Here is a 23738-nt window from a genome sequence, read left to right as displayed (position 1 = left end):
ATAATTTGGGTTAGAAGTATAAATGAAACTTAAATAAAAAAATTTTTTAGCTAAAAATGGAGGAGACTAAGATTGTTTGAAGTTCAGTTAATTCTGTAATCAATGAAAAAAAAGGCAGACCTACAGTATATAAGATATATTTTCCTCCTGTTCCCTTTTTCAATTGTTCATTAATTATTATGAAAACAAATGTGCTAAATGGAAACAGAAATTTAAAAAACTTGTTTTTTTTTTCATTTAAAAGTTTTTATGCATAAAATGTCTTTTTCGTTCGCATTGAAATTGTTGCACTTCGCAAATCTCTAATGGAAAATTTTTTTTTTGCATCATACGAGTCACTAAGATCTTCGGATGGACCTCGCTGCCTTGTGAAAAGAAGAAGTAGTTGGAGGATGACGGTGCCACTATAGCTTTGGCTGAAATATGAAACCTCTGTCTCATCTGCTGCTGCCACTTGCAATTTTAAATTGCATTTGTTATGTAATGTAAAAAACGGTATTTCTGAAACTTTGCGTTTTCGAATTTAGCTGAATGTCTACATAGTTTTGACAAACGCAGCTACTGTCTATGGAAGCCCGTTTCCGCCACTCTGTAAAAAAAAAAAAAAAAAAACTATCTCAATATAATGATATAGTAACTCAATATAATGAGATACAATCTCATTATAATGAGATAGTATCTCAATATAATGAGATAGTAACTCTGAACTGTTGTTCGGCCCGTTAGCACAGACAACAGTCAGAACCCGTCCCCCCACCCTTAGGCGGAGCCCTCTCTTTCACCGGGATGAACCCCAACGTACAGGCGCCGAGATGGGGGGCAACAAGTATGCCCACTCCTGCCCAGCGCCTCTCACTGTGGGCAACTCCAGAGTGGAAGTATGTCCAGCCCCTCTATAGGAGACTGGTTCCAGAACCAGAACCATACGTCGAGGTGAGACAGACTATTTCTAGCCGGAACCTCTCAGCCTCACACACTAGCTCCGGTCCCTTCCCACCAGCGAGGTGACATTCCACATCCCAAGAGCCAGCTTCTGCAGCCGAAGATCGGACCACCAGGGTCCCCTCCCCCGGCCAACACACATTGCATACGACCCTTATGGCCCCTCTCACGGGTGGTGGGCCCATGTAAGGGGGGACCCAACAATTCACACTGATTTTGGGTCAATAGGTCACATGACCTGGGAGCTATTGACCAAAAATACTCAATTTTAACTTAAAAAATTGGTAAAAATAAAAAAAGAGTTAAAATGAAAGACAAATGAGTGTGCCCCATCTACAGAGACTAGTAGAAAAATTTTACACTGATTTTGGGTCAATAGGTCACATGACCTGGGAGCTATTGAAGAAAAATACTCAATTTTAACTTAAAAAATTGCTAAAAAATAAAAAAAGAGTTAAAATGAGAAATAAGTGTGCCCCATCTATAGAGACTAGTAGAACCATTTCACACTGATTTTGGGTCAATAGGTCACATGACCTGGGAGCTATCGACGAAAAATACTCAATTTTAACTAAAAAATTGGTAAAAAAATAAAAAAAGAGTTAAAATGAAAAATAAATGAGTGTGCCCCATCTACAGAAAAATTGGTAAAAAAATAAAAAAAAACTATCTCAATATAATGAGATAGTAACTCAATATAATGAGATAGTATCTCATTATAATGAGATAGTATCTCAATATAATGAGATAGTATCTCATTATAATGAGATAGTATCTCATTATAATGAGATAGTTTTTTTTTTTTTTTTTTTTTTTTTTTTTACAGAGTGGCGGACACGGGCTTCCATAACTGTCACACCAACCCCAAGGCAACTTGACGTCCGAAAAATGTCAGGACTTATATCGTCACAGAATTTATTCAGAACCTAAAGAATAAAGCCTTTTTTGTTCTTAACTAGAAGTGTTTAAATTGATCACCGTACATTTCAATTCAAACCATTTGAAAATCATTGAAGTCATAAACACAGTGATATATTTTAAACACTTATTTCTGTTTTAGTGTGTTGATTTTGGTGCACAGCTAATGAAAGATCAGTTAGTCAGATTTATAAGATATGATCAATTAAAGGATTTTATTGTACAGTATATCCACTAAGTTGTGGCCTTCTTTTGCAGGATTTACTGAATCAATAGTAGAGTACATGGGCAATGCTAATGTTTTCAAAAGGCCAAGGTTGGTGCACTAGTTGCCTTTGGTTTGTTTGCAATGTTGGCTCTAATGTCTCTCATCTCCTTCTTAACAATAAAGCACAGATCTTTTATGGGCTTTAGGTGCTTGCTGGCCTTTTAAACATGGTGAAGATCAAGATCATTGAAGCAGGTATCACTTATTGTGATCAAATGGATACATTTTGATAAACAAAAGGTTTGCATTTCAATTTGCTCTTATCCAACTTCATCAAAAGGAATTAAAATACCGGTATGCGTTCAAAATATGCCAGTTTTTATGTAGTGACTTAGTAGAATTTAGGACCTTTTCTTCTTAGATTGTATTACTTTGATACTGTAAATTATATGCCTTTAATTACTGGCTTCAGACTCTTCGTTCATAGAGATAAAAGCTCTAGGGGTATTTTAACATTTTATGGTCGAATTAAGGTCAGATGTAATGCGATAAGTATTGATTTAAAAAAAACAGTTAAACACAGGACCAATCAGCTTCATCATAAATCCAATTCCCTCTTTAAAACCGGGCTCCACTTTCTATGGAGTTACAACAACGAAGTGCAGAGCTGCCATATAACCATAGGCCTCGTGTTTAGCCTGGTTTATGTTTTCAAATCAATTAAAGTGTACTGTTCTAAAACTGATTTCACGCCCTCGAACACGTCAGCTTGGATCAACATCATTTGAGATGTAATCTGGGCTTTTAGCTTTGCTGTCTCTACGTTGCAGGCACATAGTGCTTTAAATCAGCTTTAACATTTTCTCTGTGTCAACATCCATTCTGACTGCAGAATGAAGCTATCATGTCTGAAACTGAGCAGTCTTTTATTCTGTCAAACAACATCCCAAGGAGAATGGTGAAGCCCTAAAAGGAAGACCTAGAAGCTTTTTTTTTTGGATAGCACAAATAGGAAATGTTCTTTAACTTATTATTGATGGATCAGCTTCCTCGGTCTGCAAACAAGCTTCTTAGACTTGATGTTTCATTTTTGTCTCTTTAACCTGTACAGACTTGCCATTTCTGAAAGCAAGATATTGTTTTAAGACAATCAGCATTGCAGAACATGAGGCAATTAGAACGTGCATAAACTGGAAGCCAGTTTCAATGGATTCAATTTGTTTTTACAATAAAGTTTTCTCTCATGTTTATCTGCTTAGATCACTGACTGAACTTAACTGCTTGCCCAGAAAAGACACAACACTGCAACTGATGCTGCACATTTTTAGATTTCTGAATTCTGCATTTTAAACCAGGAATTAGAAGAATAACCATGAACACCTCCAGCGTTGTAGCCAGATAACTCTGCTGTAAATCTGTGTACCAAGCTTTTTAAATGATTGAAAGAAAAGTAACTTATACTTCTTGAAGATTTAAGATTATTTCTCTTTGACCAAGTATTAGATTATATGTTCTTAAAAGATAAGGAGGTTTTTGTTTACCATTGCTAATTTACGTTTGAATATTTTTTATTACCCCTTTTTATATAAAATATCAGCATGGGAGTTGTAGCAATCAATCCCTTTTTAGAAATGCTGGCTACTGTTTGCATGTTTTATTATCTATTGTGACAAACTCCACGCTTTGAGGTTGTAAGGCCTCTCAGCTATAACCCTAATCTTTAGCTCCCTCCATGGATTCTCCTTAAGATCCAAGTCAGGAATGATTGAGCCACTCATTAAAGGTAATAGCCTTTTTAAAATTAAGAGATTGCTTAAGATTAAAACCTGTCAAGGGAATAAAGAATTTGGAGTTAAACTGTAGTTTATCGTGTTTAAATAAATAAACTATGAATTTATTTATATTGTGTCATAATTTTATTTATCATTTTTTAGATTCATTAAATAAGTTGTTACTGTATCTGTATTGTTGTAGGCCTGATATAAGCAATTATTTTAACCTTAATGTTTAATTGCTCTTAACCTTAATGTTTAATTGCTCTTAATAGTTGTTGAACTCCATGTTTGCTCCTTTGGGCTGCTTTGCAAATAGTCATATTCACCATCAATTATGCAGAAGTTAAAGAATTCTTGTTATTCCCCTGTATATACTGCGAAGGGGCTGCATTAGTGTCCTTAAAGAATTGTCATTGTGCTGCTGGGTGCCGCGTAAGTTCATGTGAGTAATTAAGACGCTGTTCATTATCATCAGTTACACTTCCTTTGGTTCCTGACAGCTGCGCTGCTGCGTGGAGGCTATTTTTTCCTCTTTCTGATTCATGTTTGCATAATGAATTCATCGCGTTGCGGTCCCAGCTCTGTTGACTATTCATGGTGTAGACACAGACCCTCCCATGAGTGCTGAATCACATCCCTGTGGGCATGTTGCATACAGTACCGCTTCCACACCCCTCTTCCACCAACCCTGGCACTCGGTGTTTGGGTATTTCTTCTGACTTGCACTTTCCTATTGTTGGCAGGTACCACTCGGCAGCCCAGGGAGGGGGAGGTACCCGGAGTGGACTACAACTTCATCAGTGTGGAAGAGTTTCAGGAGCTGGAAGAAAGTGGGATCCTACTGGAAAGCGGGACATATGACGGTATGTTTTTCAATGCAATGCAAAAGGCAATGGATAAAAAACAACAGTATATATGCATTTGAAAACTATTTACATCATTTTAAATACTTAATTTACTTTTAACGATGCCTCAAGGAGCTTTACAAAACAAATAGGTGCAGCTCATAACCAGTTGTATAAAGCAAGGGTTCCCAAAGTGGGGGTTGAGGGGCACCAAGAAGGAGGTTGCAAGATGGTTTTCACAATCATTGTGATTTGCCCGAGCAAGAACACCAGGTTTAACAAAGGTTTCTACTCTGCAGTTGATAAGGGAGAAAGTGCACCAGATGCATTACAGAAAAGCATGTAGTTAATGCGTGATACATCGTTCTGTTAAATTATTTGCAGTAGATGCCCGCATTACGCTCATAAATATGCCGCGATGCACTAATTTAGATTGATTTATTTTCAGATGTGTAGGCGCTCCTGTTGGGCAAAAAGGAAACAGGAAAACATCTGGTGTCAAAGTTCCTCTCACAAACACCACATATATTAGTAGAAGTAAGGCTAAAGTACACCTTCTACTAGGACAGGCAGGCTTTTACTACAAAGTAACGTACAAAAAAAGCTAAAGTTGTTCAGTCCTGCACGCTCAGTTGGAAGTAAAATATGTGATTATTTAATCGGATGGTAAAAAAATGACTTTAAGGTGATCAAAACAGGAATTATTAGTTATAATTTCAGATGGAATGGATTAAATGAGCTCAAAGTTTAACTACAACCCAGTAGAATGTGGTTTATAGGATCGGTGGCAAAAATGGTACTAATGATATTATTAATATTTAAATAATTGCACATTCAGTTATGAAAATGTAGGTTTTAATGTGTGGGAGAGATGAATAATTGTTAAGTTACAATTTTCTTTTATTTATTTTTTTACTTTAATTGTTAAAAATAAATTACTATAATATGAAATACTTTGCCCAAATGTCACTGATTAAATTCCTTACCCATGTAGTGAGAGTTCTTCTCTGCTCAGAACCCCTTGCTGGGGAGCATACTGGTGTAAATTTCAGTTTACAGCCTAAGTCCTCCTAGTTCCTTCAGTGGAGCCAGAATGTAAAATAACCCTCCATATGGAAATTATTACTCATGTCTTTTTGCTTTCTGTCAACTTTGCCATGAGAATATATGAATGAAAGCATATTTTCCGAAAATGTAAATATAGTATGACATTTTATGCGAAGAAGAGGCTAAAACAGATATGAATTAACGTGCAAAAGGCCAGATTACAAATAGCTCTGGTCTCTGTATTATAAAACTATTTATTTCTTATAATAGATTGATGTGGATTAGAACTACCAGAGGGCAACCAGGTGCTAAACTATCAGCATAATTTTTTTCAGTTTTACCAGTGTGAAATGAACTATTCTTGATGGAGGAGAACGGGTACAACTCGTTATAAAGATAGAAAGTCCTCCCCAGAGTGACCTGAGAATTACACTGTTGCTATAATTGACCGCCTCAGTCCATCTCTCCGACATGCCTGCCGGAATGAAATTGTCTTGTATATTTGCTGAGCTCTGCATCAAGAGAAATCAACACATTGCTCATGTCATCAAATTCCCACTGCAGAGATAAAGAACTGGAGGTAATCTCTTCACACATGATTTAGTTCTCTGCAGCAGATTCATCTCGGCCATCCACACAAATGTGTTGAAATGCATGGGCTATGTAAGACCTTTCTGGTGCGCACACATTTAGCCCTGAGTGACTTGGCTTTCCACCTTGAGCCTCTGAACTTGTCTTCAGGATGAATAATGGATCTGCTCAGTCCTTTCCTGCTTAATGTAATGCATATATATGTCTGCTGAAGGCACAGGCCCATAAGCCCTTAGAGATTAATTATTAACGCCCAGCTACCTGACCTCTGGGACACCACACAGTGATTGTTCAATAAAAATTTCACATGGTAACACACCTGATGGTAGACATGCAGTGCTGAACATGGTGGCTAACCTTGTAGCGGCAGGTGCTAGTTGTAGTGGCGGAAATAAACCAATAAATTGAGACAAAAGGGTGATCTTGTCTGATCAAATGCCACTTTCGTCTGTGTTGTTTTTGTGACCTATTTTCTTTACCTTGCAGTTTGTAATTTACCTTTTACAGTTTGAATGTCTGGTTTATGTCTTCTCTCATTTGTGACACTTATTGCTGCAAGAACAATTTTCTTCCTGCAACTTGAGCCAAAAGTATTTAAACGCTCTGGGGAAACCACTCTCCATTTCCAAGCTACAGTGTGTACTTTTTTTATTTATTTCGTCAGTCATTGTTTTATTGTCTTTCTGCCAGCCTACTTACTCTATCCTTTCTTTATATGTGGCTGAGTAAAAGGAAAGATTGACCTGGGCAGTCATGTTTACAGCTGTGACTAATGTTCCCGACCTGTGAGCAACAGAAGCTTCATGGGGCCGCAGTTAATCTGCAACCAAAAGCGATACTGTTTTGCTGGACCCAGTAACTGCAACCGTGGGACTTTTACAGACAGTTTGTTATGCTGGTAGCCAATAAAAAAAACTTGTTACAGAAGGCTATTATTTGAAAATGGTTGAGCGTCAGATTTGTGAGGTCGGCTCACTGCTTTCCTCAATTACATTTTCAGTGTTGGTCTTTGAATCACTTAGAGTTGTGTTGGCTAAAGTAATTTGACACATACATCTACAAGTTTCTATGATTTACGGAAGAAATAATGAGATTATGATGGATCTGTTTGAAAAATAATAAATGTGGGACCTCTTCCAGCCTTGTTTGTCACTGTTCCAGTTGTTTTAAACTTCTTAATGATTCTTTGACTGTAGATACGGTCAAGTTAAGGTGAGTGGCTATTTTCTTGTAGCCATTTCCTGTCTTATGAGGGTCGACACACATCTGCCTTTACTTGAAGGTAGTTCTTGTTCTAGTTCTATTGTCTTTTCAATGTTGACAAATGGGTAAGAGAATTAGGCCTCTGTAACACTTCATATTTATACCCCAGGGAATTACTCATTAGAAGTTCCAAGATACTTTTAAAAACTTTAGCAACTACAGAAAAATATATTTAAAGGAAATAAATTTTTCAGCGGAATTGTTAGGAGTGCCAATAATTGTGCCAATAATAATTGCCAATAATAATAATAATATTCACCACCAGAGCAATGCACTTAAATAAAAGGTTGAATTTTTTTGTATTTGGGTTCAATGTCGTTTAGAAAAAAGGAGAATTTTTAGAGCTACTCGACCGCATCTTAAACATGGGTGCCAATAATTGTGGAGGGCACTGTATTTATGAACACTCGCCCCAGGAATCACAAACTAAGCACTCTGTGTCCATTGATACTGTCATTCTTCTGTCCCTCCTTATCCTTATCTCCTTATTCCTTATCATAGGTGAGAGGTGGGTTGCAAAACAGAGACAGGACAGACAACCATGCACACACACCAAATAATGAGGGCGAAGTTATTAAGTTAGCATCCATGTTTTTTGCTTTGGGAATGTGTCAGAGTACCTGAAGGGAAGCCAGGTGTTGACTGTGAGTAAATAAAAAACCCGATGGCTAATATTAAAACCAAGGACCTTCTTGCTGCTCTGTGCTGCTCACTTTGTCAGCTTTTATCTAAAAGTGGAATTTTCAGAATGTGAAGTACAAGGGCTTTCTGTTGTACTAGCTTGTGTTTGTTTTTTCTACCTACATGCATCATAGTCCTGGCTGGCCTTGAATCCATTAAATATTTATTGATTTTCCTATTTGAGGAATTTTGATAGGTCCTGACCATATTGCAACAAAAGCATTACCAATTAGCAGCATTGGAAATGTTATATTACAGTAAAGAAAAAAATAATGTATTAAGTATGGTACAGTGGTAGCCATTCAAAATTTCCCCACTTTCCTTGATTGGCTCTCGGCTGGTCCCCTATGATTCCTTTTTGAAACATCAATCTTTGTACTAAAATATTCTTTCTGCCATGATTTGTGGATATTAAGATCTAAAGAGACGCATTATATCCTGGTCAGACCCTGTAATTCAGTGAAAGGGCTCACTCCAGTGGATGGAGGTTGGCTGCTATTCGGCTGGCATTTGACTGGGAAGGGCCATTTTGAACGACTGCTACTGTTTGCATACATTGACATACATTGAAAAAAAATCCCAAAAACTGATTATTGTGTCATCTGCTTTAGTGTTTGCTGGGTGACAAAGGTGTGGATCAGACATGTGTGTCGACTTGTTTACAATTACAAGTGTGTAAAAGTCCTTTTAATTCACCTAGAAAGATCTCACTTTAATTGTGTAGGAGATTCCTTACTAATGGAGGAGTTTATTCAGACCTTGTTTTTTTTGTCGATCAAGGTAAATGAAACTTGATCAACTTAAAAATTATACAATGTGGAGCTCAACCAGCTAGAGAGACAATATCAACCAAAGTGTTTAAACTGGCTTTAATTAACATATGATCTCTGTCAGAAAAGTCATTTTTAATCAATGATTTAATTACTTAGCAAAATCTTGATTTTATGTTTTTAACATGGCTAGATGAAAGTAATGAGAAGCCAGTTTTATTGGAGACTGCACCTCCCAAGTACAATTTTCTCCATCAGAACAGACTGGGAAAGGGATCCTGGGTGACTTTGTATCTTTGAATATCTGGCTGTCCAAGTACAAGACCTTGATCGAGTCATGTCTCTGAATGTTTACAGGCCTTCAAAAACCAAAGCAAACATTTTTAGCAATTTTAATTAGCTTTTATCTGTGATATATATCGAGCATGACTACTTAATGATCGTGGGGGACATTTATATATAAAAAAAAATGTAAAAAAAAAAATCCAGTGGAGTTTTTTTTTTCCAAGTTTGAAGACATTTCGCTTCCCATCCAGGAAGCTTTTTCAATTCAAAATGTCAGAAATGGTGTTTGAGGCTTTATAGAGTGGACCAAAAACAAAGCCTTGTTTTGGCTTAGAAAACATGCAAATGTGTTATATACATGTTGATAACCCTGAGGACAGAGAGGTGCAAAAGAATTGTGTGATATACAGTACTTGTTGGTTTGACTCGACACGTTAAACAGCCAACACAAAATCGAAAATATATTTCGGACCTGGTCATCAGCAAAGATCTAAATATATCTAATGTTTCTGTAACTGATGTTGCTCTTTCTGACCAGTTTTGTGTTTACTTTGAAACCATTTTCCCCACTGATCTATTTACCATCAGAGAAGTTCTAAGAAAGTCTGTTATCATGGACAGTAAAATTGAAAACTTTACCCAGGTTTATTCTTCAGTTTTCACTTTACCCTGTAACTCAGTAGATGAGCTGGTTGATAATTTCCATAATAATGTTGCAGACATCATTGAATCCATTGTTCCAGTTTAAGTGAAAATCGTCTCTGTGAAGATGAAATCTCCATGAAGGAAACAGGAAAAAGACGGCCTTAGTAAAATTTTTTAGGTTGAATATTAAAATCACTGCTACCTCTTTTGTCCTGACAGCGATGATCTGTCGCTCCAGGCCTTCCTGGGATTTAAGAGAAGCTAAAAAATGAAGAATTGGTTTTTGACTCGTAGAAAAATTATTCCTTTGAGAAATTACAAACTTTGACCAGTTTAAGTAAAGATTGTGTTTGCTCTCTTTTACATATGAATATTCATGTCATTTCTGGAAATGTTGGTGTTTCTAAGTTCTTTGACAGGGTCATTTATCCTTGGCCTACAGAATAAGGGCAATGGTCCAAAATTCACCCTGTGTATTGCCAAAGTGGCTTTAAAGATAACAAAGTAGATAATTGAATAATTGTTCAGGATCTTGCAGCACAGAACATAATGATTGGATAACTGTCCAAACAAGCAAAAAAAGGCTGAGTTTAAGGACCCATAAAAGGAGAATAAGAAAGTGTGCATGAAAAAGGAATAAAAAGCAAATACAGGTTTGATATCGATTTTGTATGACTTGTAAAAGACAGAATGGATATAAACTGAAAGGAAAGTTAATTAAGAGGGGTTTGAAATTAAATTGTGCACAAGGACGGATATCCCAGGAACGCTGTGTTTACAAGGTTGGCTTAAGTGTTGGCATTCATGCCAAGCAGGGTTGGGGCCCTGTGCCAAGGCCAGAAAACAAGACGGGCTTTAGCCACTCAGGTCATTGGCAGTCGATGTTGAGGCCCAGAAAGTCTGCTCTCACCCAAGACAGCAGAGGGCTTCCTTTACTGGTTGATGAGGGTTTGGCAAAAGTAGGAATGAACAGAACATCACAGACTTACCATTGTTGCATCCACAGGGCATGAATTACATACATCGTGAAGGACTAATTGAACTACAATAAAAAAAATGGCTAATAATTCAGGTACCATACATTCAAGCTGCCTATCTCTTTACTATCTTGTAACGTGTTTAAACCAACATAAAGAGTGTAAATATGTGGTAAGATGATTAAGTCATTACCAAACCACAGCACAGTTTTTGTTTAAAGCAGTTTAAAACAGATGTTAATCTGAGACAAATGTCAGTAAAACCTTTTTTTTTTTTTTTTTTTTTTAAATGAATATATATGTTTTATTTTATTTTTCCCAACTTGCTGGGTATACTTTTGTTATAAACTGGAGTCATAAAGACCTGAACACTTTGTAATATCTTTATTCATTGCAGGTTGCATGGTTTTGAAAGCACACTGGTAATTTATTGCATGTCCCATGAATTATTGATATCAAGCAACCCCAGTTTTGAATGTTGTACAAAGACTGAGCTGTACCAGCACTGATTGAGGAAAGGAGAGGGAATCCCAGTTCATCCACTACCTTATTCACATAATTATTCCCTACTTTACATGTTGACAGCAAGAGCTGTAAGGAAGTGGTAGCAATGAGGTTATTTGGCCCTATAAAATGAATATATAAGGGGTTGTATTGGGGATTTCTGGAGCAAAAGGCATAAAATCAGAGCATAACATGGGTGGAAGTAATGAGGGAAGCACAGGTGAAAATAATCCACTAATTGCCTGAAGGCTCTGACTAAGGAAGAAATAATAATTTAGAGACACAGAGGATATAATCGGCTAAGAAATAACTTAATGGGAACATAATGAACATAGAAATGATTCAAAACCAAATAGGAACTAAAGTAGGAATCTAAGAACTGGGAATTGAATGTAAATAAGGTAATCGCTAAAGAGTAAACAGAAAATGATTCAAAGTCAAAAGGGAAACTAAGTAAGATAAGACGAACTGTATGGGAGACCACAAGCGACCAATATAAACCAACACAAAAACAGCCAAGAGCAAACATCAGTGCAAACATTTTAAAAAGGTTTTCTGGCTTCCCACAAGAAAAGCAAAACAATTTCGCTAAAAACTAATTTATAATGATGTACATGACCTAACAATCCTCATGCAACCTTTACACATTACATCTCTTGACTTCTTGAGTAAGTTTCATAAAGGAACCATCTTACAGTAAGAGCTTGGAGATCAAATTTGGGAATTTTCTGCTATTCCTATGCCCGAGTCCTACCTCTAGGACCTTTATTTGAAGTTATGAGAGGTACTGGTTTAAAGTCTCATTTACAAAATGTGGCATTCTTTTAAAGTAACTCAAACACCCTCTGTAAACATTGCGTGTGAAACTGATTAACGCGTCAAAACAATAACAAATTAAATCCAATGAAAAATATGCAAGTTTAGTTTAGTTTAGTTTATTTAGGATCCCCATTAGCTGTAGCAAGCTACAGCTATTCTTCCTGGGGTCCAACAACAAAACATGAAATAAAAAAAATTACAAATTAAATAAAATTATGTGGACATTAAAACAACATCTCCCATAATCTATACATATACATATATACATACACACATATACACATACATATACATACCCATATACATAAACAGAAACAATCCAAACTAATCAAAACAAACTACAAAGCACAGCAAGTGAAGAAGACAGTCCTAATCGTGTTTTACCTCTATATTTAATAAATGTTCTTTCAATGATTTTTTAAATTTCCTTAAATCAGTTATCAGTTTAATGTAATTCGGCAGTAAATTCCATGCTTTCATACCTCTATACATAACAGTTCTTTTTAAGGCATTTGACTTTACTTTAGGCAAACTAAAGTTTCCTTCAGTCGCATGCCTAGTCCTGTATTCGTGATTCTCTGAACTAAAAGTAAGGTTTGTAAATAACATATAAGGTGTTTTTAATACAGATATGTTTCTAATCATAACAGTCAATGAGTATGAAAGTCTGTCTTTAACCAACAACCAGTTTAACTTTTTATGCATTGTTATGATATTTGTCCTTAAATCACACTTCAATATTATTCGGGCAGCTCTATTTTGTACACGTTGTAGTTTATTTAGCATCTCTCCAGGGGCATTTGACCAGACGACTGGGCAGTAATCCATTTGAGAAAAAATCAATGATTGGATTATCATTTTAAGAATATGTGGGGACATAAAGGTTGCATGTCTTCTTATGACTGTGATTCCTCTACCCATCTTTGCAATCATGTTATTAATATGTTTTCTCCATAATAACGTGTTATCCACCGTCACTCCCAGAAGCTTGGACTCATGCACATTCCTTATCGAGACGTTATTGATATTAATATTCAATATATGATTACTGTTTACGTTGTAATTTGACCTCACAATCATGCTGTTAGTTTTTGCTGTATTCAATACCAGCTTATTTGCTTTCACCCATTTATCCACTCCCACTAGTTCGTTATTCATAATAATTTCTAATTCATTATTTGTTCTTGCTGATGTATATATAGTGGAATCATCTGCATACATAATTATTTTAGTTTTTTTGAGTATGTATGGTAAGTCATTAGTAAATATTGAAAATAATAAAGGACCCAGGCAGCTCCCTTGAGGCACACCACATGTTACAGTTTGTTTTTCAGAAAATGCACCATTAAAATATACCGTTTGCGACCGGTTAGTTAAATAACTGTAAAACCAAGTAAGTGCAGATTGTTCAAAACCATAGCAGGAAAGTTTTTCTAATAGTAGATGGTGGTCAATTAAATCAAAAGCAGCTGAAAAATCTAGAAACACAACTCCCACCATATCTTTTATTTCAAAACTCCTAAGCCAGTCATCAGACATACTAATTAGTGCTGTTGCTGTAGAATGAGCCTTTCTATAAGCATGTTGAGAGTGACAAATGATGTTATTAATCGACAGATAATTATTAATTTGTTCATATACTATGGTCTCTGTTATTTTTTCTAACACAGGTAGTAGACTTATCGGACGACTATTTGAGCTGGAAAAGGGCAGTTTCTTATTTTTCTGTAATGGGATTATTTTGGCTGTTTTCCAGGCTTGTGGACACACTGAAGACATAAAACTTAAGTTAATAATGTGAGTAATTACAGGAGCGATTTCATCAGCAACCAATTTGAGAAGTCTGACATCCAGTTCATCAACACCCGGTGGTTTATCTTTGCACTCTTTCAGGCAATCCTTTACCCTCTGCAAGTTAACCATTTCTAATTTAAACTTGGACCTTTTCCCTTTCATTATTTCGTTTCTTATTAATAAGTGAGATATTTCATTACTTAGGTTAGGCATATTTTCTCTTAGTTTTGCTATTTTACTAATGAAATAATTATTTAAATAATTAGCAATTTCTCTAGGTCTAGTTATGAAGCCATCGTTTGTCTCAAGAAATAATGGATGCGTTCTATTTTTCCTACCTGTCAAATCATTAACTATCTTCCACATTTTTTTGCAATCATTCCCCGCCTTCTTTACTCTATCTTCATAATAATTCTTTTTTTTCTTTTTATTTAGCTTGGTCACAGCGTTTCTTGTTTTCCTATAGAGGCACCAGTCTTCCTTATTACCAGTTATAATTGCAGTTTTTTTCATTTGGTCTCTCATTTTCATAGCTTCTTTCATTTCTTTGTCCAGCCATGGTGTTTTCAATGTTCTGACGGTAAACCTTCTCAAAGGTGCATGTTTCTCAATCACAGGTAGAAATAAATCATCAAACTTTGACAGTGCAAGCTCAGGATTTCTTTCAGTCAACATTTTAGACCAACATATTTCTCTCACATTGTCAACAAAAGAATAAGGATTGAAAGATGCATATGATCTCTTAAAAATTATTGTAGGTCCTTGCCTATCTACCTTGTTGTTTTTTTCTACTATAATCAGATTATGGTCACTGCTTCCAATAGGGACCGATGATATCTTGTTAACTGTTTCTGGAGAGTTTGTAAAAATGTGATCAATACATGTAGCTGTTTTAGTACCATCTTTTTTTACACATATTCTTGTTGGCTTATTCATAATTTGATCAAATCCACCTGCATTAGCTCCAATTTGTATCTTATTCTTCAGTGGACAGTTATGAGCAAACCAGTCAATGTTAAAATCTCCAAGTAAATAGACATCCAGACCCACATTCATATTAGCTAACATTTCACAGATTGTGTCAAGATATTCATTGTTAGAACTTGGAGGTCTGTAACAGCAGCCTACTAGTATAGGCTTTCTGTGAGGAAAATAAACTTGTAACCATAATATTTCAATATTATATTTCATCATGTCAGTACACATTTTCACAGGTAAATGATCTTGAATGTAAAAAGCTACTCCACCACCATATTTATTTCTATCGTTTCTATAAATGTTGTAACCCTTTATATGTAATTCACTATCTTCAAAGGAGGAGTCTAAATGAGTCTCAGAAATAGCAAGTATCTTCAGCTTATGTTCTTCTAACAATTCAGCTATATCATTTGTTTTGTTTCTTAGACTGTTTATATTTATATGTGCAATAGTTAGTCCACTTTTTAGTCGCTTGTGTTGGGATGTCATTGCCATATATTTTAAGAAGCAGTCCTGTAAGCATATTTCCGTTTGTTTATCCTATCTTGGGGTGCCGGTACGAGGTCGGATTATCAGTTTGTCGTGTCTGAGGTAAGCTATTTCACCCTTCTCACGTGCAGCTTTCAGTTTTGGCATGAGTTCCTTTCTTTTTAACCTTACAGCATCTGTGTAGTCCTCATTGATGAATATTCTAGTACCTTTCAGATTTTTTGCTCTCTGCATTACTGCAGTTTTGTCTTTGAAGTGCAAAAACTTTACCACAATGGATCTAGGTCTTTCCCTATCTGGTTCAGGTTTTCCTATACGGTATGCTCGTTCAATATCAATCTCCCTTTGTAGTTGCAACTTCTGCTTTAGAATTTCTTTAACTTTTTCCTCTGATTCTACCCAAGATTCACCCGGGGTCTCAGGTATTGCAAGTAACTCTCATGATGAATTATCTTGTGTTATGGAAGGTGTGCTATACACTTCATGCCTGATTCTGGGAATCTTATGTCTGATTCTATGCCCTGTATCATGATGCACACTTTCTGTGAAAGAGTTATAAAATATCATATAAAAAAAAACATTTGGGTTACAATAATTTCCCTCTTTTTAATTATAAAAGGGTCTCAGTTCTGCTCATTTTTGATTGAGTCTCAGAAGTTGAGCATGAGAGAAAGCTGCAGCTGTCTGGTAAAACAGATGGCATGACATCAACACTCGGTCATGAGCATTTACGGAATAGTCCTTCTTTCCCACCAATGAACGACAAGCCCCGGTGGTGCATGTTACAGCTTCTTGTCTCTCTGGACTCATTAGTCTTCCAATGGGAGATGAGCTTTAAGAAAGGAGAGCTCTCATTGACATGAAAACACTTCGTTTTTTTGCAGGATCACACCCATGCAGCAGCTGTGAATGGATGTGCCAGTGGTAGCTCAAACTGATCAAATGAAAAACACATTTGTTTTACACTATCCATCCACCCTTTCACCACCTATCCACTAAAAGCTATAATGTTTAATAAAATAGTATCCTGCTGACATGATCAGCACTCTGAGCCCTACTGTCTCTGCTGCCTTTACCTCGAATAAAAGATCACTTGTCCATTTGCACCCAAGAAAACAATGCTGGAACGACATTAGATGTCGAGCACTTCCATCAGCTGTTTTCTGTTGTATTTTAAGGTATAGTGGATGATTTTTGCAAATTTTTGAAAAGACTTGCCCTCTCCACTGTTAAAAATATGCACATGCACAACCCTGTACCAACTACCAAAAGGGAACGCCTATTAAACGTGTGCTCGCTCTTTTTAAAAGTTGCTGTTCTCCTAGCTCATACAAGCTTACTGTGTCTGAATCTCCACCATAACCCCTAAATCCCTCGATCAATATATAGAGCGGGGACTATATAGTGGGCTTTATAATGAATTTAGTTAACTTACCGTTCAGACAGATCATTACTACTTTTTACTCCCCATTGGTCACGTAACTACTCCCCCACTGTACTGTGCCTGCGTCATCTTTATTAGTCGCAGCTGTTGGGTAGCAACTTATGACAACGGGCCGCTGTGACAGCAAATCCTCTAAGAAGGAGGTCTTCAACAGGGGGTCCGTGACCCTTAGGGGGTCCACGGAGGTACTGCTAGACTTTTTTTATTTAGATTACACACTGTAGTTAACAAATAAATGGAGGCAGAAGATGTCTTTCAGTCACACACAGGAACTCTTTCAAACTGGGCACCGTTTCATTCACAACACCTGTTCCATCAACCAGGAATCAGAAATACTTTAATACCGTAAATCCTCTAATATAGGCCCGGGCCTTTATTTCACTCAAGTGCATCGCGGTCCTAACCTGACAACAGCCAGATGCATGTCTCGCTCCGCCTAGCTCCACTCACATACATCTGGGAACCCGCCATAGGAATTGCCTTTACTGAAGGCTGGGCCTTATCAAAACTCCTTGCATATGATTGGATAAGCCACTTGTCCGTCATCTTTATTGACGTGCTATTTCAACCACTCACATCGAAGCTAACCCGTGACGCTGTGAGAGGAGGAGCCATTTGGTAGATCAAGCTCTTGCCAAATCCGGTCGGGAGAAGGGCGAAAACATCGTTTCCACCAACAAAAGCCTTCAAAGCCGTTCTCTGATGTTCTTTTAATGAAACAATATCAGATAGATTGGACAACACAGAAGAAATAGCAGCATCAATGCTAACGCTTGCTTCCTCAATGCGAGCCGCCATTGTTGTTGGAATCTCACGGTCGCTTCTCCACTCAAGGACACACCCGCCCTGCGGCCTGATTGGACAGACCATAAATTCGGTTGGGGAAATCACTTTCAATGAGCGGGTTCCCAGATGTATGTGAGTGGAGCTGGGCGGAGCGAGACATGCATCTGGCTGTTGTCAGGTTATCGCGGTCCAGGCCTTTATTGGAAAGAGGCCAGAATTAGAGACAGGCCTCTATTGCTATTTGAGCAAAACAGACTACCAGTGGAATGAATAAAATGAGATTTTGTGTCTATTTGAACCTATAAAACACTAGGTTCATTTATTGAAAAAGTACAGTTACCATGTCTCGCTTGGTTTGAAGTAAAAAAGAAAAAAAAAATCCTCCAATTCTGTTTAATCCTCCTCCTCAGTTTCCTCCTCCTCTTCATCTCTCCCTTTAATCTCCTAGGGGGTTTATTTTTCATATTGCACCAGTACAGTTAATGAGCAACCTGTACTTGTGTGCTTGTTTGTTCTGTCTAAAATGTTTATTTTGGAATAAAGAGGTTAATATAAAAATATTTTTTGTCCGATTCATCGATTAATCGAAAAAATAATCAGCCGATTCATCGATTTTTAAAATAATCGTTAGTTGCAGCCCTAAACTAGATTTAACTTAAATTAAAAGGGAAGATTTTTTGTTTTGTTTTTTTTATACGGGGAAACTGGAGTACCCAGAGAAAACCCAAAAAACTGCAATTACACTAAAGGATGTTTCTGCAAAAAGGGGGAACCAGTGCAACTGGATAAAAGGCAGGAATATCGAACTGAAGTATTAAAAGGGAAGATTTTTTGTTTTGTTTTTTTTTTATACGGGGAAACTGGAGTACCCAGAGAAAACCCAAAAAACTGCAATTACACTAAAGGATGTTTCTGCAATAAGGGGGAACCAGTGCAACTGGATAAAAGGCAGGAATATCGAACTGAATTAAGTTCCTGGACTTAGAGGGAAATCAGAACAGCTGGACAAATCAACCTCTAAATATTGTGAAATTCCTGCATTGTCAAACTTTTCTTATGAAGTATGCCGCTGTTTTCTGGTTATATTTAAGCATCATTTCTCAACAACCACCGGTGGTGTAACAGCTCTTCTAGGGTGGGACGTTTATTTGGGTCTACTGTCAGGCACTTTGTTAGAAAATCTTTGCATGTCTGGGAGAGCCTTGTGTTGATCTTTAGTTTATTTGACAGGAATCTATAAGTAAAGAACTGTGTTTTGTGTAGAATGCAATACAGGACTAAGCCCACCTGCCACACATTTGTTGGTCCAGACGTGAGGAACCCATATTTGTTGAATTCTGGTGGGATATGGATCGAAGTACCAAAGAAATAATCATAGTGGTTTTGGTCATCAAAGCAACTTAGACCAAAGTCTATAAGATAAAGTTTTGGGACTTCTGACTTGGTCTCTATCAGGATGTTCTCAGGTTTAATGTCTCTGTGGAAGATGTTTGCCTCCTGAAGGTGAACTAATGCTTTTAGCAGCTGTTTTATCATGATCTTGGCATCCTTCATCGTTATGCGACCCTTGTGTTTTTGAATGTAGTAAAAGAGGTTCTCAGCAGGCATGGGTCTCTCCATAACTAAAATCAGTTCCTTATCCAGATCATACCAGTCTAGCATGGACACGATAGCTGACTTCCCCTCTGAACTGGTTGTTTTATCCCTCAATTCTAACATGATAGCCACCTCACAGGGCATCTGCTTTCCATTCTCATAATCATATACTAGAATCCCATTGGTTTTTGGGATGTGTTTGATGGCTACAGGTAATTTATCATGCACACGATAACCAGCAAAAACAGATCCACAGCCTCCTTCTCCAATCTGTGTTTGCTCAACATAGGTCTTCCTAAATTTGGCTCTAAGGGAATCCTCTGTTTCATCATTGGTGTTGTCTGTCTTTAGTCTTTTCACATTCGGTGACTCTAGAAAGTCCTCTGCCTTTCTCTTTAGACCTCTTTTCTTTAAGTTTTCTTTTTCTGTTAAGTACTCATAAGTCAAGACATTAGTCAGTTCTATGAATACCTTTTCATTTTTGGCTAGCAGTGTTCCTCCCTGCTCAAAGATGTTAGTCTTTTTACTTCTCACCGTACTGATGGGGTACAGGCAGCTTTTGTAGACTTGTTCCCCCGTAGAGACCTTAAACTTTTTTCTGGCGGTGGAGTCTCCCTGATCAAACATTTTCCTCTTGTTGCTTCTCACTGTACTGATCTGGTCCTGGCAGCATGTGTAGTATACATCCCCTGTAGAGAAATTAAACTTTTTTCTGGGGGTCTCATCTATGGTGCTGTTTTTTCTCTTCCTTGGATTTTCTAGTGCCATTCTGTAAAAATATCTGCAGAATCTTTGTCTTCTGTGTATTTTAGCAATTATCAGTTTACCTTCAAGCCAAAACGCTTTTAACGTGTTAACCTTGTGTTACTCAGGCAGTCTGAAGGAATTCTGAGCTCAGAGCAGTGATGTAAGAGCCTTCTAAATATTCTGCTGACATCACTGTGACATCACAGTGGGCGTGGTCTTAAAAAAAGAAAGGAAAATCAAAACAGGGTGAAATTATCTAGAACATTCCAAAAGGCAGGGTTGCCTAGCAACCACCCAATGGTAAGAATTTCTCTTGACCTAACGAACAAAAAAAAGGTCCCAGAAATCAAATCAATAACTCAACATAGGGCTTCATGTTAATTTCTTCCAGGAAAGACTTGGTTTGAGATAAAAATCTTCATTAAGTATTTTTTCAGGAGAAATATGTGAATTATGCTTGATTTCCTGTCTCTGAACAATTTTCTGTTACAGCTTTAAACTGATTCTGAATTTAGTTTAGTTATATAGTAGCAATTTAGAGTGCATTAGCCAAGTCATTTACAGAGATATTGCTATTTACAGAGGCAGTTTAATCAGAGCATACATACAGATTAATTATTTCATATTCAAATGAAAACCAGCAGATCACATATATATGTCATTGACTTGCAAAATTCAGAGCTTCTGGATGGGTAAATCAGTGAATATTTCGCTATGCAAGCACCCTTAAAGAAAATCGTGTTGGGTGTGATTATCCCTGTTTATTTTCAATAAGCACTAATTGTCCGACCTGTTATGGCAGGATTTTCTATCAGGTGCAAAATCAGATTTGGTGTGTTTAGGGCTTTAAGGGATACTGTAGATCAGAGGTCTTCAAAGTTTTCCAGGCCAAGGACCCCTAAACTGATGGCGAGATGGAGCGGGGACCCCCTAATTATATATGCTGTAGGAAATTGTGCTATATCAAACAGGTCCTATAGTCACTCTATTACAGATGGAGTTATGTAACAAAAGGAATTTTGCCCTGGGATTATTGAAGTATTTCTGATTCTGGTTCCTTTTTGATGGGACAGGTGTTGTGAATGAAACGGCGCCCAGCTTGAAAGAGCTCCTGTGTGTCACTGAATGTGTGCATTGATGATTGAAAGACATCTTCTGTCTCACTTTATCTGTTCATTACAGTGTGTTGAATTCATGTTCATGTGTATTGAAAGACATTTCAATTAGTGGAAAAAATTGCAGGTTGGAATATAAAAAGTCTAATCAACCAAAACTTTAGCGACTCCTGTAGACCCATTAAGGGTCGCAGGCTGTGCTGTAGATGGTGTTGACTGAGCTGAGTTTTAAAACTGCATATTCTAGGGATGAAATTGATGTGGAGGACTATTGACAGACTTTTCAATGTAGGTAAATTTGTGCCTCGGAGTGGATGCAACCAATTTGATGCAATCATGGAACAAGAAGGGAATTGAGCACGCCCAATACAGCGTCGCTTTGGTTATCATTTTAATTTAGTCTAGAGCTACCAATGATGTCCTTGAGGCCAAAAGGTTATAAACCATTTGATATAGAGAGTTTATTAGGTTGGGCTGCTGTTTTAATATGCACATACTCAACATCTGGGTTCTGTAACTGATCTTATCTGTCGTGCCTGTTCACTTTATCAGTTTCACTGTTGGTGAATGAGAAACGTCCTCTCGAGTCCTTGTATGCAGTGGCGGCCGGCCCATAGGGGGCGCTGGGGCACTGCCCTCCCTAGAAGAGAGAAACGTAAAATATATTTTTACAAATTAACTCATAAATGTCAGTTTTACTCTCTAGAGTGTGTACCTATAAGCAAAACAAATTATATAAACTACATTTCCCTACCTACTGTCATTCATTTGTGGATTTCCACAGACAGACTCCTACCGTCTCTGTCTTGGGGCGCTGATCAGACTGCCCCACATGTGCAGAGAATCTGCCAATCATGTACTATTGCTAGGTCAATTTAATAATTTAATGGCCAATCAGCGTCTCAGAATTTTATGGTCTTGGGGCACTGAAAATACTGCCCTTTAACTGGCTTCTGCACCCAATGCGCAGGTGCAGTCAATTAGAGGGACGATGGCGAACGTAAGGAGCGAGGTCCAGCTTCCACCAAATTCGGTGAGATCCTTATTTATCTACCCGTTTGCCAGAAGAACATCCCTGTTGTAGGATATGAAAATTTCATGTCATGGTTATTGTGACTGTGACGAATCCACCTCGTCACTTAAAACAACCTCTCTAACTTTGCGTGCCACATACACATTCCTGTTATACTGTGCTTGTGAGGACCAATACACTCGCGCTTAGCCCTACAGTAGCACTCCATTAACTTAAAACACACAAGCTGCTCCTGGTTACCTGCTGGCGTATTGAGGGTGCACACTTAATATTTCAGTGGGGTTAACCGTGTGTGTGTGGGGGGGTGGGTGGGGGGGGGAGTGTGCTACGGGAGTTGACATCTTCAGTCTGGCAGCGTATTTGCTGGGTTCAAAACCGAGGCAACGCTCAGTAAGCGGTTAAAACGCCAGAGTAACTGGCTAAATGTTTGTCAGATTCTTATTTTTTTTTTATTCTATGTTTAAAAGTTTGGTGTAATTGAATAAGTCAATGAATCTGTGTAAAGGAATTAAGTTGTAAAAATTATTTGTTTTTGTATATTAAGTGCTTATGGAGGTAAATATATGGACAAAACAGATTTATGAGAAGAAATCAGAAATAAGAGAGCCTGAGGGGAGGGGCTTAAACTATTTAATGAGGGCTGTGGGAAGAAATGCGGCCATTTTTGTTTTCTGTTTCTTTGTTACATTGCAGGTAACTGGAGGGAGAGTGAAGCCCAGAGTATCTTGTATATGTTTAGTTTCTTTTGAACCCTGTTTTGAGTTTTTGAGCACAATAAATCACCAACACCGGTAACCCGACTGAGCCTGGATTCTTAGAGGCCAAAGAACCCCGTCACAGTGACCAAAATCATCCCTGTTACTGTTATTATATAGTAAATGAAATCATTACTGTTAAATTGTATTTATTGTCCAATTGTTTATTTTAATTCTTATTCTGGATTCGTTGCAGACATACACTAGGCTATATCAGCCCCACCAAAAATATTTTTCACCAGCCATCACTGCTCCTCATCACTCGCGCTCCTCATGTTCTGCTGCGTCTGTTCTCTTCCTCGCGCAGACGGGCAGCAGTCAGGGCCTGTCGTCCAGCAGCGCAGGGCTGTGGTACTTGTATGTTACTACCACAAGCATAATGTTGAGGTATGCCCAGAAAAAACGTTTATAGCCCCGGCCTGTATTAGAGACCGGCCATTATTTACCTCCTCTGACAGCGAGACCGGCCAATGTTAGAGTCCCGGCCGCTAATGGAATACAGGCCAATATTAGAGAATTTACGGTAATCCCAGGGCTAAATTACTTTCGTTACATTACTTCATCTGTAATAGAGTGACTATAGGACCAGTTTGATATAACACAATTTCATATAATATATATATAATTAGGGGGTCCCGGCTCCATCTCACCATCAGTTTGGGGGTCCTTGGCCTGGAAAATGTTGAAGAACTCTGCTCTAAAGCTTTGTGAGGAGAGCTCTCCTCGCAAAA

The 23738-nt window shown here is 37.6% G+C and overlaps 1 protein-coding gene across 3 annotated transcripts in view; it reads left to right on the top strand.

Annotated features, from left to right (window-relative positions):
• The window catches only part of magi3a (membrane associated guanylate kinase, WW and PDZ domain containing 3a), a 203625-nt gene that overhangs the window by 122491 nt on the left and 57396 nt on the right, over positions 1–23738 (top strand). For all 3 annotated transcript variants that reach the window (XM_038287328.1, XM_038287330.1, XM_038287329.1), the window contains exon 4: positions 4587–4706. In XM_038287328.1, coding sequence (XP_038143256.1) covers positions 4587–4706 — 120 coding nt within the window. The remainder of the gene's footprint in view (positions 1–4586; positions 4707–23738) is intronic.

Source organism: Cyprinodon tularosa, unplaced genomic scaffold (genome assembly GCF_016077235.1).
Source record: "Cyprinodon tularosa strain WSP-4 unplaced genomic scaffold, ASM1607723v1 ctg239, whole genome shotgun sequence".
Taxonomy (NCBI): Eukaryota; Metazoa; Chordata; class Actinopteri; order Cyprinodontiformes; family Cyprinodontidae; genus Cyprinodon; species Cyprinodon tularosa.
This window is presented reverse-complemented; position numbering and strand designations above follow the sequence as displayed.